Raw genomic sequence first — 19,603 nt, 5'->3', positions numbered from 1 at the left:
TCAGGAGCTCAGCCAGATGATCTAGCATGTCACGATGCAGCCTGATGTCGACCGTCTAAGTGGTATTTTAGGTTATATAATTTAGCCATGTGCAGAACTTACATTCCCGAATATTTTCCACTTTATCGAATCCTATATTGTTTCTTTATACTTTAAACAAATGAGAAATCCTTTTTGGACATGGTAATTATTCTGTTCTGTATCTTTCTGTAAAATGTTGAGAAAAAAAAATACCCCCTTCCCCCACTACCCCACACAAAAAAGGGTGAGGAACAAAGGTTGATATGTAAAAGTTGAAAAGAACCCAGAAGGCTTTTCTATGAAAAGTGGAGAAGTCTCACTAATGACTGACTGGATTGCTTCTGTGTTTGTGAAAGAAATGCACATTTGCTTCTGTAAGAACCACGTGCCTTTTTATTCTTTCTATCACTGATAAACTGATAGCTGATAATTCCATGGAAGAATATGGCTTTTATGCTAGAGTAGAAGAAAAGAAAGAAAGAAAGAAAGAAAGAAAGAAAGAAAGAAAGAAAGAAAGAAAGAGGAGAAAGGAAGAAAAGTTCCCTTTGCACTGCTATTTATTTTCCCCCCACGTATGCCATGTACTATACTCTTGAAGCTCTATCATATCCTTGGAGTTGGGACATGGGAATAAGACTCCACGTATAGGCCAGTCTCTACCCCTCGCTTTCAGAGTTTACGATTTGACATACACATTGGGTATGATAGATGTCATAAAATGGCCTGCCTTCCTGGGTGGCTGAGAATGACAGGGAGAATATTAATCTGTGCAATGATTGGAAGATGTCCCTGACTCAGTTCAGTGTTAACTGCAGTTGATGGTATCTCTCTCTTAACTCTCTTAATAACATTTCGACTTGCGTAACAAACAGAGGATTACATGTTGTAGATAAAGATAGGGCCGTTCTTGTGACTCCACACGCCAGTACTCTCCTGGTACCTTTTGTTCACAGAGATAGCACCGTTTGTGCTCAAACAGAATAGCATTACAAAGTTGACTGACTCACAGAGGCAGGAAAAGTAAGTTCATGTGCCAATATGAATAGAGTTGTAGGGAGGAAGCTGAGGAAGAGAAGAAATATGGGAAAGATATTTCTGATTTATCAAGATATGAGAAAGGGCACTTATTTATTTATTTATTTTTACACACACTGCCACGCAGTCTACACAACTACTGGATGTATTCTAGGCACACAGGCATCTTACTCGATACTTGAATTTGGAGTATTCATCTCACAGGAAAATAAAATTTGGGAGAGAAAGAGTGCTTACATGCTTGGTAGTTGTTTTTTTAAAATATCTTTTTAGTATGGAAAGTTTCAAAATATACAAAACTAGAGAGGATGGTGTAATAAACCCCCATAGACTCAGTTTCAGTAATTATCATACAAGGCCAGTCTTGTCTTAGCTACACTCATTCGGATTATTGAAACAAATCCTGGACATTATGTCATTTTATTCATAAAGAGCTCAGTATGTATCTGTAAAAAAAACGGACTCTTTAAAACACAAGTTTCAACACCACACTTTAAAAATAATGATTCTTTAGTATTACCAAATATAAAATCAGTGTTCAAATTCCCCCAGTTATCTCATTATTTTTAGAATTTTTTTGTTCGAATTAAGATCAAACTAAGGTCCACCAATGCAGTTAGTAGGCATATCTCTTATGTCTCTCTTAATTTGTAAGTTCCTCCAAAGTCAGTCTCTTTCTTTCTTTCTCTCTCTCTTTCCCTCCCTTCCTCATTAAAATTTATTTATAGAAGAAACTACTTTTTCCTGTAGCATTTCCTCCAGTCTGGATTCTACTGATCATGTCCCCTTGGTGTTAACATCTTTCTCCATCTTCTCTACTTCCTGTAAAACATCCCAAGCCTTGATCAGATTTAGGTTCATTGTTTTGGAAAGAATATCTCACTGATGTTATGGTTTATTTCCTTCAGGAGGCACAAGATTTATTTATGGATTGCCTAGATTTATTAATTGTTTATGTGCTGTAAAATGAATGTTTCTACTTCTATCATTCTTTCACTATTTATTATCTGTATTAATTCTATGCAGAGAAACTTCCCCTCATTGTTTATTTGCTCACCCTGAAGTACAGTTCATATCGGAAAAGCAAGGCATGGGGGCGAGTTTTCCCCCTTTGTTTACTAGCTTTCAGAATAATGATTTGGCTTCCCCGCATCTTCCAAGGGTGACTGGTGAGGCTTTGCTTGTGTGATTTTGAATATTGTCTGTTAAAGGATGAGATTATTATTTTTGTTGATGCTTAAATTTCCTCATCTCTGGTCAGTGGGTGTCTTTTCATGTTGGTACCTTAATTCTTTTGACATGATTTGTAACTTTCGTGCATTGGGCTTCAAATTTGAAACAGGCGCTTTCTCCAAGGAGCTCTGGTTACTTTATTTGGGGGTAGTATTCCAATGGATTATAGGTGTGTATTTAATTAACAAATATATTACAAACATCGGAGTATCAGAGCAACCCATTATCTATAATATTTGCTTTTCATTACATTCATGCAGATTTCATATACAAGTTTCAGAAGAGGGAAATGTTTGAGAAGCAAAAATGTTCTATGCTTTAAACCAGAGAAATTATGCTTGTGAGAAACTTTTAACTATGCTTTTCTTTTGTGGGGCTTTAATAGTGCATCTGCTTATAATATTATACACTTTTCTTTCCTCTCTAATTCAAAGGCACTATATATATGTACTCTTCCATATCTGTGTATATCCATATCCATTCATCGGTTCACGTGCCTGACCATCCAGCCATCCTAGGGTTATATTGGGAAGTTCCTCGATGAATAGTTAGCTCATGGCTCACTTTCCCATGTGGCGATGCCTTTTTGAATCTAGAGGTTATAGGCCTTGGATAGGATACCTGCCTCATGTTCTTAAGCATTTTTGAGGATCTTCTGTTTGAGTGTATGTGTTTGAATTGAGTGGGTATGAGCAATATGTGTTGCTCTTAGAATGATAGTGAATCGAGAACTGGACAAATAACTAGTCGTTTACTGTGCCCCTGAATTGGCGACTAGTCCCTGATAGCCAAATCAGATTTAGTTTCTAACAACAGGAGTACTTCTCTGTGTGAGTGAGACACAGTCTAGGAGAAATACATTTTCTTTTGTCTGTCACAGGCCTGTTTCTTCTCCTTCGTCTTCCTCACCTCAACTACTTTTCCTTCTTTTTTCTTTAATTGCCAGTTTGATTACTAATAAAATGACATTCTGTTTATGAATGTGTTCTTTGTCACCATGTCTTATTAAATCAATTGTTCTCTTAACAGCCTGGAGAAACACATGTTGTCACATACTGAAGAGAGGGAATACAAGTGCGATCAGTGTCCCAAGGCATTTAACTGGAAGTCCAATCTAATTCGCCACCAGATGTCACATGACAGTGGAAAGCACTATGAATGTGAAAACTGTGCCAAGGTACAGTGAATTTGTAGACTACTTGGCCTCTCTCTGTCATCCTGCTCTCTCTTAATCCATCACTTACTATGATATATAAAAACAAGCCTTGAGAGGGGAAACTATAAATATCTTGAGAAAAGTAGACTCAGTGTTGTATGCTAAAAGGCATTAGTACAGTGTATAAAAACACTTAGTGGGTATCCTTTTATTTTTGTAAGGGAGGAAGTGAGGCTTAATGGTGAGTTCCAGAACTAGGTGTCAGACATCCTTGGTAAATTCCTGGTTCCGCTACTGGCTTGCCAGTGAAGGGTTGTTTTATAGCCTTATGGAGAATGAAAATTTTATCCAATGCACATTTACTGATTTCTTTTAATAGCAATTTGTGAGGAAGTCACATAAAGTTTCTGAATGCCTATTCAGAAAGAATAGGAGACTCCTACATTTGCAGATTTTTCCACCCAAGTCCCCATCATAAATCATGACTTGGTTCTAATTAAAAGCGTAGTGCCTTAGTGGCCACTGCTCAATAGCATAAGGGTGCAGTGAAAGCACCCCACCTTGACCATGACTCCGAAATATGAAAACAGTAGTTCACATCATTTAATTTTCATGGTTCTCAATTAACCAAAAGATGTCCTGATGTCATTAAAGTTGATTTCTGTTTCCAAAACTTTTCATATCATTTGAATATCTTTCTTCATGCCGGTGGAAATTGTGGCACTGGAAAATATCTTTAGAGATGTTTTGCTTCTAGAAGTGTGGGTTACTTTTTCTTTTCTTTTCTTTTTAGTACAATGTTTAAAGGAATGGTTTTAGCTTCATGGTAACTTGCTAAAACACAGTGTTAGCTTTAACTCCTGGAGGAACTCCTTGACTAGATTTGAGATACTTTAGTAAAACTCCCCCCCCAATTTTGTACACAATGTGTCTTGGTTTAAAGGATGGAAATAGCACGCGAGGTTTAATCATGTCTTGGCTGGCATTTTTATTATTCAACTCTAATCACTCTAAATGGGATCAAAAAGATCTTGAATATGGTCTAATGCCATTAATTATTTTGTTCAACTGATACTGATGGACATTTTGTGCTAAGGGTACAGAACTGAATAATTTATAGTCTCTATCCTAGAGGAGCTCATGCTTTGGAAATACAACTTTCTTTTGGTCTTTGGGGAGAACAAATAAACAAAAGCAAAACAAATAAACATAATTCCTTCTTGAGTCATTCCTGGTCTTCTTTATTGTGTCCTTGAATTAAGTTTCTTGATTAATCAGTACTCATTTCCTAGCAGGTTTTCACGGACCCTAGCAACCTTCAGCGGCACATCCGCTCTCAGCATGTTGGTGCCCGGGCCCACGCGTGCCCGGAGTGTGGCAAAACGTTTGCCACTTCGTCGGGCCTCAAACAACACAAGCACATCCACAGCAGTGTGAAGCCCTTTATCTGTAAGTTTTTAACACTCCAGCCCTCCTTCCTGCATCCTTCTCTCGTCCGAAAGGCACTGTGATCAGGAGAGTGGCCATGTGGCCATGGAAGGGTCTCCGTTTTAGCTATTTATGGTCCAGTCCAGTAGGGCTATTTTCTGTTACAAGAAAAACTTTTACACCCAGATCCAGGGTATTTTGTCTATAATACCCGGAGTGTTTTCTTTTAGACGAAACGAGCAGAGAAAGAAGTCATTAAATAACGGAAGGGAAGCCTCCCCAGGTTGTAGGAATTAATAGAGACAACTGGATTTGTCTCACACTGAAAACGGCAGATGCCACTAAATGAGATGAAGTGGTAAAAACCTGTTCTGGGTCAGAAAGGCCTGGAAGCACCCCACTTGGCAAGGAGGCTTATGACTCTGTGTGTGTGTGTGTGTGTGTGTGTGTGTGTGTGTGTGAGAGTGTGTGTGAGTGTGTGAGTGTGTGAGGGGAGAGAAAGGGGGGAATAAAATTCCCCTCAATCTACGCATTGTTACTAATCACAGGCTGCCGGCCGGTAGTTCTCAGTTACTTGAAAAGCAGAACATTCTCACTTTGATGCTGGACATGCTGCTTCTATAACTCATGGCACTAAAGCAAATTTACCGGCAGTGTGTGTTCAGGGGACATGGAATCTGACCACCTACTTAGAACGTCCCCGTACTTTAGTAACACACTCCGCATAAAGTCAAACTCAGTGCTCGTTTGCTGCTGCTTCTGTCCACCCACTCCTGTTCCCTGTATTGTGCTGAAATGTTTCACAAGGAAAATCCGTTGTTTTCGGTCCCTCTGGGCAATGACTCTGGACTTCTTTTGATCCATTGCTCAGCGGGGCATACAAACACAGTGACTCACTGAGTTGTGCTACAAACCTCAAGACTGATTTTGGATTCAGACGAGCATAGAACTGATTGAAGCACACTCCATAGTTGGCAAAACTTCTGACTTGGGAACCCTTATAACACATTTTTTTTCGGACAAATATGCAATAGTCTGTAGTAGGTGTATGAGACACTACTGCAGGACCTGATGGGCAAAAAATATTTTTTAGTGCCGACGTGGAGATTCCAGAGACTAACCCTCCTCCTTTACCTTGATACAGCCTTCATTTGTGCTTCCACGCACCAAGGGAGCTTATTTTTCCCCCCTTTCCAGCTTACGCTAAAGTCTTATTTTGCTCATATTTCTTCTGTTCCCTGGGTGGAGTGAAGAGGACTAGCTGCTAAACAAAAGGGTGCTCTAGTCCCCCCTGGGGCAGCTCTGTTGAAAGTCACGGGAAATGAAGTATACAATAGAAATTGTAGACTTCTTGTCTCATAAAGGCATTTCGGACTCTAGGTCGTAACGCCCTTAAAAATGTACTCGCAAGTGTTACAGGCATAAACAACTCATTTACTTCTGATTTCTCAGAAACAGACTTTGATACATTTATTGTGTTTTGGTGGAAAAAAAAAACAGGCCAAACGAATTATGATCACCCATTTAATGCTTACTCTATTATTTAAACCAAAAGTTAGAAAATATAGATTCCTATCATCTAAGGTTCTGGGATCTGGAATTTTAATTGTGTTGAAGTCAAGTGTTTCATTTTAAAGCACTATAGGGTGTCCCTTTCCAATCAGCTTGCGCAACTATTTGCCATGAATGCATTTTCAGTAATTATTGGTAAATTTAAATAGCAGATGGCATTCTTCAAATATAAAATCTGACAGAGAACCATGGGGTAATTATGAATAATAGCCATGTAATTTCAGAACAAAAGAGGAGACTTGGTGTGGAGATTGGGAGTGGAGGAGGTTCACCTAGAGTTGATATCTGTTTCTCACCAGAAGGCCACACACCACGATTTACCCCCACTGGTGTGTTTATGGCAACTGTCTCTTATTACAGTGTACCGCCAAGCTTGAGCCCAAAGTCACCAGCGCTAAGGTAATTACTCACTGCCTTTACAGAAACCTCCAGCCTTCCCAAATAGAAACCACATGCTCTAATAGGCTGAACATATTCAAAATACCTCTTAATTTGTTTAATAAGTAGAAAAATGCAATGTTAACTGCTGGCTAATTCCTTATTACCAAGAAAATTACAGTAGAGTATAGACTTCAACATCAATTGAGCCGTTTACCTGGAGGCCTGGTGGTTTGTGGTGGGCCAGGCCAGACCTTCAAGTGAGAAAAACAAAGCCCCTGCCTAGAGAAACATCTCAGATTCTATGTTCTTAAGACCTGACACAGACTTCGCTCATCTGTGTAACAGGGGTGCAACCAGGAAAGTCAAATGCACCTTCTGTTACTCCGGTATAGAGAGGGTCTTGATTTCTTAAATCCATCCGGCTCTAAGAGAGAAGTGTAGAGAGCGATATTTCTTTGCCAAAAAATTGCAAACCTTTCAAAAGTTTATATCGTGGTTGAAGACCCATCAAGACATTTTCTCAACGCCTTTTAATGCCCAGAGGAGAGGTGTTACTTTCTCGATGAGTGCACTTTTATAATTCTAACGACATTTTCTTTACTATTTCTTGTTATCGCTCATAGCTGAATTAGTGTAACCAGTGAAAGCCTCATGTTTCTACCCTCTACATCATATGATTTTAATTAGTGTATCAAAGAATTTAAATAGCGTGTATATTTATTATATATGTTTAAAGAGTACATACTTTAAAGCAGCCTCTGGTCAATATATTCCAGTAGGATGATTTGAAAAGAAATCACTCACATCTTCTCTTCCCATTAAAATGCATGTTACGGCCTCTATAATGTTATGAATCATCCCACAGTTGAAAGCTCCTTTACTATTACTAAGCACCCTGATATATGTAGCAGTGCATTTTAATCATTAGTAGTAAAAGAAATATTATGGGATCACTTGGTACTTTGGTGGTGTGTGGGATAATCCAACTTTTGGGTGAGTTTTGCATGACTGAACATCTATAAAATCTCCTTCGCGTTTTTTTCTTTCAGTTATTATTGCTTTAACTTAGGAGCTCCACCATTCTGTGCTTATAGGAATCATGACATGAAAGCAATAAATGTTGCATTTTGTCTTCAATTTAATTTCTTATATAAATCTGTTTCAGTAACTACCGACAAGGTGTGTCATGTTTCTGCATGTATTAAACGTGCACAGAATCGTTTACAGTAAGCTCACACATAAAGTGGATTCATCTCTACTAAAGTAAGATTAAAAACTTGTGATGCTTAGGAAATGGATGCAACGATCCTGCCAAACTGCGAAGGGAGGGGGATTCTTACCTAGCAAAGGAGTTCTTAAAGGGTACGAAGCTTGGTCTCAAAAATACACTTAGATCTGTTCTCACATATGTGAGGAGGAAGATGTTCTACTTTTTTGGCAAATGCTCCACGAAGAGGGTTCTTTCCCAGCCGCACCCTGCTGTGTTCTTTCTGGACTGGAGCATTCAGAGCTCCCTGCCCTGCTTACCGTAGTTGGCTAAACCCCATAGAAGTCAAGCCCTGAGATAACCGGCGAAGATATGACAACAAGTGGACATATTTCCCAAGGACGGGGGTTTCATAAATGCAGGAAGGTTAGCACAACCACTGGTGTGAGGGGAAGTCAGAGGACGTGATCATAGTTCATGGGAACCAGCAATGCAGGATGGGCCACATTCAATTTAGTTTCCTTTACAGGCTTAAAATAGAGCCATTGTAAATTATGTCAGTCTTTCTCAAATCATGAAAATGATTGTTAAAAATGTCTCAGAATACACAATGTGCATTGTTGTGTGGCTTTGATGTGTGAATGATGAGAGCGTATGATATAATGCAAATTAAATAATGGTAGAGCAGTCACAGGCTTTTCCCCAAGGGGAGAGGGAATAAAGGTAAAGTTGCCGGTTGAGGAAAAGACTGTTTTATTTTGTTTTGGTGCTACAACTTAGAATTCTCAAAGTGGTCTAAAAATTTAAAGGGGTTCCTGTTATGTGTCGTGCTTAAGACTTAAATTTTTACGATTCTGTTAGGGTAGTCGTTGGGTGGGAAATCAATGCATGCTGGAATTGGGCTTTTCTATAAATATTTAAATACACAAATATGATGCAAAATATTATGCAATGGGGATGACAACAATATTTCTATATGAAGTATTGGTGCTGCCTCAAGACATTTGTCAGGTTGGACGCCTTGCTTTGGAATCTAGTGAAATGGGGATATCTGTGTTTGGAGCACCCAGATTGGTACCTCCAGCAACTTTTCTTGGCTTCCTAATTGAAATTTTGGGTAAACCAATTGTGATACTTGCTAAATTCAGCAGCAATTGCCATAAAGCCTGAGATTCTTTTTTGTTGTTTGCACACAGGTGAGGTCTGCCATAAATCCTATACTCAGTTTTCAAACCTTTGTCGTCATAAGCGCATGCATGCTGATTGCAGAACCCAAATCAAGTGCAAAGACTGTGGACAAATGTTCAGCACTACGTCTTCCTTAAATAAACACAGGAGGTTTTGTGAGGGCAAGAACCATTTTGCGGCAGGTGGATTTTTTGGCCAAGGCATTTCACTTCCTGGAACCCCCGCTATGGATAAAACGTCCATGGTTAATATGAGTCATGCCAACCCGGGCCTTGCTGACTATTTTGGTGCCAATAGGCATCCCGCTGGTCTTACCTTTCCAACAGCTCCTGGATTTTCTTTTAGCTTCCCTGGTCTGTTTCCTTCCGGCTTGTACCACAGGCCTCCTTTGATACCTGCTAGCTCTCCTGTTAAAGGACTATCAAGTACTGAACAGACAAACAAAAGTCAAAGTCCCCTCATGACACATCCTCAGATACTGCCAGCTACACAGGATATTTTGAAAGCACTATCTAAACACCCACCTGTAGGAGACAATAAGCCAGTGGAGCTCCAGCCCGAGAGGTCCTCTGAAGAGAGGCCCCTTGAGAAAATCAGTGACCAGTCAGAGAGTAGTGACCTTGATGATGTCAGTACGCCAAGTGGCAGTGACCTGGAAACAACCTCGGGCTCTGATCTGGAAAGTGACATTGAAAGTGATAAAGAGAAATTTAAAGAAAATGGTAAAATGTTCAAAGACAAAGTAAGCCCTCTTCAGAATCTGGCTTCAATACATAATAAGAAAGAATACAGCAATCATTCCATTTTCTCACCATCTTTAGAGGAGCAAACTGCGGTGTCAGGAGCTGTGAATGATTCTATAAAGGCTATTGCTTCTATTGCTGAAAAATACTTTGGTTCAACAGGACTGGTGGGGCTGCAAGACAAAAAAGTTGGAGCTTTACCTTACCCTTCCATGTTTCCCCTCCCATTTTTTCCAGCATTCTCTCAATCAATGTACCCATTTCCTGATAGAGACTTGAGATCGTTACCTTTGAAAATGGAACCCCAATCACCAAACGAAGTAAAGAAACTGCAGAAGGGAAGCTCTGAGTCTCCCTTTGATCTCACCACTAAGCGAAAGGACGAGAAGCCCTTGACTCCAGGACCCTCCAAGCCTCCAGCAACACCTGTCACAAGCCAAGACCAGCCCCTGGATCTAAGTATGGGCAGTAGGAGTAGAGCCAGTGGAACAAAGCTGACTGAGCCCCGTAAAAACCACGTGTTTGGGGAAAAGAAAGGAAGCAATATTGAACCAAGACCCGCATCGGACGGTTCCTTGCAGCACGCTAGACCCACTCCTTTCTTTATGGACCCAATTTACAGGTAAGGGAGGATAGGAGACGGTTCGACGTGGACCTGTGTACGGAGGGCAGTTTTTACATTCTAATGCTATGGCTTGTAACAAATTCTTTTTGTTATTAATATAAGGCAGAGAGTAGAGTTGTTTGATCTAGTGAATTCATTTTTTACTCAGACGGTCAACTCATTAGGTTTGGACTTATTTTTGGATGTCTCTGAATTTGGGGTTTGAGATGAGGCCCACAGAGTTCTTTCCCTTGACAATAAATTTATTTTTAAACACATTTTTTTAAGTGGAAAATATGGGAAAGCCGTATTTAAAGCAAGTTGTCAAGTGGCAGAAGAATGAGGCTTCTGAAGGATTAATGCAAATATGTGTGGGGACTTAAATGGGTCAGGATATTTGGAATGAGATGGGACGTAGAACAGCACGAGTTTTCTCTTTGTTAACCTACCAACACATCCTTAGTAAGTACTGTTCATATTCTGTTGCTAAATAAATCTCCCAGGAGCCCAAAGTAAATGAAATATCAGTTACAAAAATGTCTTGTATATAATGTGAATGGTTGGTTTTGAAAAACGCGTCTCTGTTTATATCCTCATTATCCAGTTTTCTTTGATGCATCCAAAAATTCCTTCAGGGAAACATACATGCTTAATAAAAAGCCTCTTAGGCAGTATTCTGTAACACTCATTTGACATTCAGAAAGATTTAGTTTTTAAACACCAGCTTTCTTTAAAAGTATGAGTAATAGTAATTATGCTTATTATGTACTTAAATATTACCAAGCATTTTCACATTTACTTTCTCACTCAAGTCTTGAACATTGTCAAGAAATAATGGAAGGTGTGGATCACTGTTTATTGGACTTGTTTAAGATGAGACTATTTTCATATTTTTTGCCTGATTCTCTTTTACGAACAATTTTGTGCTACTCTTTCATTCAGTGATACTTACTGATTCTTACTACTTAATAGGAACTATAGCCGCAAACCCTTTTGCACTAAGAACTCCTTTTCTGCCTCCTATTATCTATAATACATTAAGAAATACTGCCAGTATGTTGAGGGCTAACCCCACTGGAAGGGGATTAAAAAGGACGATACAAAAATATCTCTAAGCCATTGGTATCAAGCTTGGGCACTTTTTTTCAATTATTATGTCTTGATTCCTGTGGCAGTCCCAATAAGAGAAGGGAAAAGAAGGGAAAACAGCATTTCCATATTTTGCGTGTGGATTATATGTCACACATTGCCAGAAAGTTGTTTTTCCAAGTCAGTGATACATCTCAACCCTTTGTGAAGAGAATTCCTCAGACTTTCTTTCTTAGACCCTTCCAGTGGCAATGGGCTTTCAGCTCCTCCATACACCCATTACACTCTTCTCCTTCACCTCCTAATCTTCCTCTTGCTTAGTCGCAACTTGGTCTCCTCTCTTTTATTTAACTCTGAATTAAGAGTCTAGGCCTGTCATTTTACCAAAGTCATGAAAGACCTAAACACCAGTTTTAGTGTAAGACCTGAGTCGAAATCTCAGCTTCCCCATGTCTCAAGCTTTTTTTTTTTAATCCATAAAATAGGTATAAGAGAGGATCTATCTCAGTAAGTGAAATCGTGTATGCAAAACATACCATATACAAAATTTCAAGAAGTGGTAGCTGTTTGTATTAATTTTGATTCTATTTTTAAAAGTGTACTTATTCAACAGTTCTTAAAAGAAAATTACCAACAGTTGGTGAAAGAATTTAGTCCACTATCTTGTTTCCTGTATACTTAGTGGAAAATAGAATGACAAACATTTCTAAGGCAGAAGGGATATGTAGATAAATTTTTATATGTCTTCGTCTATCTTCAAAAAGGTCCTCTTCCTTTTCCCCCCACCCCCTTTTGCCTGCCCTGTTTGTCAGCGGTGGCATCCAAAAGAAGACACCTATGCCTCAAGGAGTAGGTAGCAGGGTGCATAGTGTGCTTAGAAACGCTCCTGCTGTCATTGGCAAGGACGAGAGAAACATAATGAACATCTGGGGGAACACTTTCTTGGTAGAAAATGACTTGAATTTTCAAAATGGACTCTGTCCTCATGATTTCAAGATCATCCAGGCTTCTTGTCTCCATTTGAAATGGAAAAGGTACAAATGTGTGACCAATGCCTCTAGCTTCATGACTTTTCATTTTTTATATTTCCTCACTATTGTTATTACTAGTCATTCAATTGGATTTTGCCATTATAAATAGGACCTCCTGTCTTTGAGTGCCTAGAAGTGCCCTGAGTATTCTTCAAGAACTGAACAGATGTCTTTATATTTTTATTAGTGTGCTTCCCAGAAACCTACCATTTGCTTTATTGTTAGCTGTTCGAAATGTCAGTAATTATATAGTGATTGATATATGAGACTGATTCATCTCCAAAAACTAATTTTAACCTTTCAGAGTAGAGAAAAGAAAACTAACTGACCCACTTGAAGCTTTAAAAGAGAAATACTTGAGACCTTCTCCAGGATTCTTATTTCACCCACAAGTAAGTATTTTGAATTTGAGACTTCAAGCTTGTAAACTAACTTGTTGATCCTGAAAAGCAGGTGCAATGAAATGAAAGAAATCTTGAGAACATTAGGATTTCCTATGACGCTGGTGTGGAAGAACACAGGAAATTCTAGCAGAATTAAAACCCAAACTCTTTAAAGAAAAAGAAATTAATATATGTGTAAAAACAACGTGTTTTGAGATGTTAAATTATTGTCTGCTGTTAACTACTTATTGAGCCAAAGTGTATTTTGGAGTGAGCAAAATTCAGTTGAGAAAATAAATATTGAAGTTGTCTTTTATGTTTAAAAATTACTGCTAGTAAGAGATAGATTATACTGTGATTCGTCCCAAACTCATGAAAGTCCTTCAAGTTCCTTTAGTGCTTAGATAAAAAACAGGAAATGAGTCTACCTGACAAGTTGTTACCATAGAGGGTGAAGGAATTTATCTAGAGATCACTGGGCATTCCAGCGAAGTTCTGTAATTGCACAAGAATTTACCACAATACACAGAGCCATTTGCTGAATGGAGCTATGTCCATTTATCAAAATATATATAGTTTCTCATTGCAAGGAGAATGCAAAGCAGTGCCATCTAATTGGTTAATCCCTCTGTCCTTACATATTAGGTTATTTTTAAAAACTGGTTTACATAGCAATCAACATGAGAATTCTATTGAAAGACCAAATATATTAACATCTTAAATGTATCTTTTTACCTGATATTTTGTTTTTTATTTCTAATTTTTTTAAAGGATATAAGCTCTGCTCTTTGTAGATGGTAAGCAAAATTTTTATGAAAGTATTTGAAATCAGTGAACTAATTTATTCTGTTTCAGTATATTCAAACTAAAGATTATGCTCTTCTAATAAAATTGGTGGAATTTTATGCAAGCTGTCTTAAAGAATGTTATGAGGTAATTAAATTATCTGGGGATATGACTCTCCCTGTCCCTCTGCCCCCTCCCCCTCTGCCATCTCTTCTTCAATTTTACAAGTACTTCCCCAACATCCTGAATGACGGAGTATGAGAGTGGAGTACATCTTCTGGTTAGCTGGAAAAATCTATCATTCTCTCTATATCAAAGTGAGAAAATACATGATTTACTATTAAAGGAGCTAGAAATGCTCCAGTTAGTATTCGTTTTATATAGAAAGGCTAAGGAATGATATTATTTATGTAGTTACTTTATGGAAAAGAAACAAGTTATAAAATAGGTAAATGTTTATCAGGTACTTATAATTTACATTTAGGTTGATTAAAATTGCCCATTTAGGCCTCATGGTCTAATAAAGCTGAACATAACGTGCATTTTGTGTCAGTGCGCAAAAGGTATATCTTTCTTGATAACTTACTTTCTAATTATAACTAACTGCTCACAGGGATATTATAGTTATATACGTTTAGTTATAATAATCAAATTGTTCTCATATTCTAATTATCTTTAAAATCTAACAACTAATCACTTCCAAATTAAGTACAATGGGTACATGGTATAATGGAGGGAAAGAAGACTGGGATTCAGGATCCTCGGGTGACTTGGTCTACCTGGCACTTAGTTCCTTATCTGTAAGATGACAGAGTTGGGTGTTAAGTCCCTATTCTTTCTGAAATTCAAAGAGCACTAGCTAGCCAAAGTAGATTCACTAGTTCATGAGATGGGCAATTTTGTCTCCCAATAATTCCACATGTGCATGCAAGTGTCAGAGTATGTACATATTTTTAATCAAATAATATAAGAAAAATCTACTATCTCTTGATATTTCCGAAGTGAATGAAGGATCACAAAAGATGAGGCATCTGTCCAATGCTGGGAGCAGGGCAGTGCTTCTCGCAGAGCCCTGCAGACATGCGTGTAGCAGCACAGTGGCAATGTATGCTTCCTTGCCACACCAGAGGGTCGTGTCTTGGTGGAAGGGATTGCCTATTGCCACTATTAGAACAGGACCCAAGAGTGATAATCGAAATTTTAACACCCTGTATGTCATGAATACTGACCAATAGGACTGGATTCCTGGCATTCTGGAGCAGGACCTTGGAAGTCCTCGCTGCACCAACCGTTAATGCTGTAATTGCTGGCTGGCAGGCTGACTGAAGAGTCTTTTGAGATGCGGCCAGGACGGAAGGGGGACCATTCAAGGTTCTCAGAGCAGAGGCTATGTACCAACTGCTACAGAAAGATTTTATTATTTTTATAACCATTGTGGCTGTTTTCGTGCGTAATGGCCATAGCTCACAGGGGTACAGGTGAAATAATACTGTTGCCTGGGAGAAGCTTGGGCCACCCTCTTTTTCATCAGGCCTTCAGACCAAGGAGTCTGTTCTTTCAGAAAATCTGCCTCAAATGTCCTCAAGTTTCAGCAGAATTCTTCTTTCTTTCTAGTACTCTATCAATTCCATCCTACCCCAAGATCCACTTTCCCATAAATACAAAGACAACCTGCCAGGATTTGGGGCGAGAAATCACTGCTTTATGACTGGCTTTCCTGCTTATTAGCAAAAATGCTTAGATTTTGAGCAGTGCAGTTCATTTCTTCTCTATCAGGGTGATGGGAACACCCCTTCCAGCCTTACCTGGCTAGCTGTGCAGATTAGTTGTTCATATACATAACGTGGTACAATGCGTTCTGCCTGGCAAGTGGAAGGACCTAAATGAGGAAAAGCCTTCATTATTCATGAATGCAGAAGTATTCCATTTTGAATGTAAAGGAATCCCAGTAAAATACTGTCCTGCCATCCCCTGAGCCCAGCTTCTTTGGCAGGCCTATCCGCGTATCTAGAAGTACTCAGAAGGATGCTGACTGTGTTCTTGGCACTGCCTCCTTGGCCAGCAGTAAGAGTGGCACAGAGCAGGGGGCCGAAATGGAAGCCCTTGCCTCTGCTCCCAGGGCTTGCCATGATTTTGTAGCTAAATAAATGCTTGGATAAGACTATTCATTGCTTCAATTTCCATTTAAAGTACAGTGGAGCAAATCACAGGGTCCCTCTGGGACTTCTTATCTTTGTCTTCCAAAGGGGAATAATACTTTCCCTATGGATTTCTCATGGTTATAATAATAATATCGTCATCATAATGAAAGAGACCACATATTCTTAATGCCTTCGGGACAACATAGATATAGGTATATAAATTCTTGGTACTGGTATTCTCTGGGCAAGCCTGATTTTATAATTTTTGTATGTCTTTGTATTCTACTCAGCATGTCCCTCCCCAGGACACGTTTCCTAATCAATGAAAGGTGAACACTTCAATGATACTTAGATATTTATTGAATTTTACTAAAAGATTATCAGGCCATCTCACTGTCTCTTGGAATAATGATATATATTTTTAAAAATCTTGTCAAAAATATCTAGAAGATATAGGAACACATGCAAAATTAAAAGATAATTGCTGGGGTTTTTTTGGTTTTTTTGTTTGTTTGTCTGTTTTACTTTTCAGGGTCTAAATTCCTTGCTTTGTTCAATTTTTAAGTAAAGTATGCTTTCCATGTCAGGCCACTAGAGGACTATTTAGACTTCTATTTTTCTTTTATAAAAAAGTTAGTTTAACATAAGGTAGAAATAAGTACTATAGAGTACTACCTGGTTAAAAATTGTTTGTGGGGTCTTAGTTTAGATTATAATTTTGAAAAGGAATGACAGCCACAAGTAGGTGAGATGGAGGGAGTGGTATTAATATGTGATCTCTGGAAAGTCCTTCACTGGGTACTTTGCATTTACACTGATGGCTCATTTGAACTGCCATAGAAATCATTTGCTGGTTATGCTGTTGTAAAACTGGCTGTTATGCCTCGGTTTGGTTTTCCTCTACTCTAAATATGTTTTTGGTTGTTAATCCATTTTATTTCCAGATGTTTGGCTTTGTATACATCTGCAACAAAGACTCTGTTTTACTTCTGTTTCTCTCCTTTATTCACTCATTTTTTATTTTCTTCTTTTAAAGTGTTTGACTATCCTGTTACTGTATCCCAAAGAACTGGGAAAAAATTAGTCTTTTTCCAAGTTATCATTTATATATAGATGTGAAAATTACTGAAGTCTTTTGTCCTTCATCTTCTGTTTTACTTTCTTATTGTTAGATTGCCTCTGCAATAAATTTTTTATCCTTAAAAACTATGTATCTTCCTTATTAAAGATACCATAACTCATAAAAGCAAGAAATATCCCCCTTAACCAAGCAAAATGGTAATTTTAAGGATACAGCATTTGTGCTTCCTGGAAGAGCTCCCAATTCACTGAAGTTTTCCCCAGTGACTCTTGTCATAAGTTGACATAGGAGGCTATACATTTGTAATTCTTTTAATTAATATCCTTATGTGTTTTGACGACTAATGGTCTGAATCCCATGCTAATGAAAGTCAAGCAGTACATTTCCAAGTACATTACCTTTTTGTTACTCAGTGATTCATGTTTGAGTCAATATCTTATTGTCTTTGTTATTAACATTATACAAATGCAAGAGACTAGATTTTTTTTTTTCCTTGCTGGAGATTGCTCAAGTTTTATTTATTAAAGGTTAGAACTTTTGTTTTGCAGTGAGTGAAAACAAATAAGAAGGAAGTATCTACTTTGCTATTTAAGATTTGGTAGTAGGTAATGTTTAGCTTTCTTGGAAAAAAAGAACATTCTGGTTTATAACCTTGATTCTAAAATTTAATTTAGGTAAATAGAGGAAATCCAGCAGTGTTATAAAAACATTTAATTTTCATTTCCAGAGTCTTTACTCAAGGTACAGTTACATAATAAGCAAAAATTACAAAGTCCGTATAAATGTTAATTTCTCAAAGGATAGATTGCAATAAAGATACTGATACAGAAGTAATTTTTTGTTTTTGTTTCAATTTTGCTCCCAGTTCCAACTGCCTGATCAGAGAACTTGGGTAAGTTTCCTGCTTATATTTTTGACTAAAATAACGTAGCATTAAAAGGAAAACAACTTATATTATAAAATGCTGTACAGACATAAAGAATTCTGAGCCGCTTTCCATTAAATGATACGGCTTTCAGCAGATCGCTTTCCAGCTTTGTCAAGCTGCAAAATACTTTTCTGTTTTAATTGGGCATTTAGTGTGCTATAAATTGTTTACAGAAAGAAGTTTATTTTATAAATTTGACCCATTCCATGTAATTATACCTTGATGTAGAACTCTTTCTCGGCACTTGGGAGAATGTTGTTAAAAGAGCCTTCGAAATGGGTCACTAAGTGGAAACAACCATTATTTGGGGGAGCCTGTATCAGCATGTTAAAGATGCTTTTGATAAAGCCTTCAAAAGGTTAAAACCTCAACTTACATGTAGACACAAGCTGACATTGGAATTCACATCCGTATATCCCAGGGCAGAACTCGGTTCTGGCTATTTGGAGTAATAAGACTAAATGTTTAAAAATCCATATCTAACTAGTAAATGAATCTTTCAGCCTTGGGTCTCACTTCCTCAGCTTTCAGTTCCTATTTCCAGATTCAGTCAGTTGTCAGGTAATGATACTAAGGGACAGCTTTATTTTTTTGTTCAAGATACAAAGAAGACTGCTTATTTAGTTTTCACTCTCAAATAAACCTTGGGTCGATAGAAATACATATAAATAACATAGTACAAAATTTCCTCTGATTATATGTGCTTCTACTTCTTCACTCTCTTCTTTACTCAAAACTATTTCTGATTCTGAGATATGGGTAAAATCTTGGAATATAGTTCAATTTTTTGTCACCATATAATTATATATAAATTATTTTAAGTCAGAGCACTTTAGCACTTACCTTTGTCCTCTATCTGACATTAGATCTTCTTTACCATAAATTCCTTCATTTTATTTCTTCCGTGGAGTATGTGATGAATTGTGATTTTTCTCATTTTGATAGATGTTTAACGATTAAGTTCATTTATTTCAAAAGTATAGGAGAAGAGAGAGAGAGAGACTAAGACTTTCTTAGACAAAGTTGTACAGCTGACGGGGTCGTGCTTTGATTACCCTGGGCCTGTATTCCCAGAGTTCCTCTTCTGTCTTCCTCGGCAGAGGTCCATCCTGAGCATCGTCCTGCAGGGTCCTCCTCCTTTCTAAGGTCGAGTATTACTTGACAGTACTATGTGGTTGGCTGCTTCATCCACAGGTGCTATCCCCTACAGAAATACCCACTGGTTCTACCAATTTACGAAGCCAATTCCGATTTTAAGTAAGACTCCCTTCCTGATAATACAATGGTATAGAAACTGCTGTTGCAATGCTTTGGAAACACTTCCATTCCCTACATCACAGGGTTTTCAGAGCTACGATTTATATTCGTATTATAAAACATAGATATTAGTGGGAACTACTAAAATATTAAAGTTTATAATTTTAGTGGTAAACAGATTCTAAGGGATTTCATAATCCTGACTGCTGTGAATGTGATACATGGAATGAGATAGCCATAAACTATGAATACTTACTTCTCCCCCAAATGGCCACGATTTTGAGATTTCTCAAGATTATCAAGTGAATAAATATAGAAAACCACCAAATCTACAAACTT

The 19,603-nt window shown here is 38.0% G+C and overlaps 1 protein-coding gene across 10 annotated transcripts in view; it reads left to right on the top strand.

Annotated features, from left to right (window-relative positions):
- MECOM (MDS1 and EVI1 complex locus) overlaps nucleotides 1–19,603 on the top strand; it is a 545,991-nt gene that overhangs the window by 504,947 nt on the left and 21,441 nt on the right. For 6 of the 10 annotated variants that reach the window (XM_045788608.2, XM_045788603.2, XM_087861383.1 and 3 more), the window contains 5 exons: nucleotides 3,319–3,466; nucleotides 4,738–4,894; nucleotides 9,230–10,586; nucleotides 12,993–13,080; nucleotides 17,945–17,971. In XM_045788608.2, the coding sequence (XP_045644564.1) occupies nucleotides 3,319–3,466; nucleotides 4,738–4,894; nucleotides 9,230–10,586; nucleotides 12,993–13,080; nucleotides 17,945–17,971 (1,777 nt within the window). The remainder of the gene's footprint in view (nucleotides 1–3,318; nucleotides 3,467–4,737; nucleotides 4,895–9,229; nucleotides 10,587–12,992; nucleotides 13,081–17,944; nucleotides 17,972–19,603) is intronic. The other 4 variants (XM_045788604.2, XM_045788606.2, XM_045788605.2 and 1 more) reach the window with 4 other exon arrangements.

This window comes from Ursus americanus, chromosome 4, assembly GCF_024610735.1.
Source record: "Ursus americanus isolate L20-20 chromosome 4, mUrsAme1.1.p, whole genome shotgun sequence".
NCBI classification, from domain to species: domain Eukaryota; kingdom Metazoa; phylum Chordata; class Mammalia; order Carnivora; family Ursidae; genus Ursus; species Ursus americanus.
Note: the sequence above shows the minus strand (reverse complement) of the source record. Positions and strands in the feature narration are given on the sequence as shown.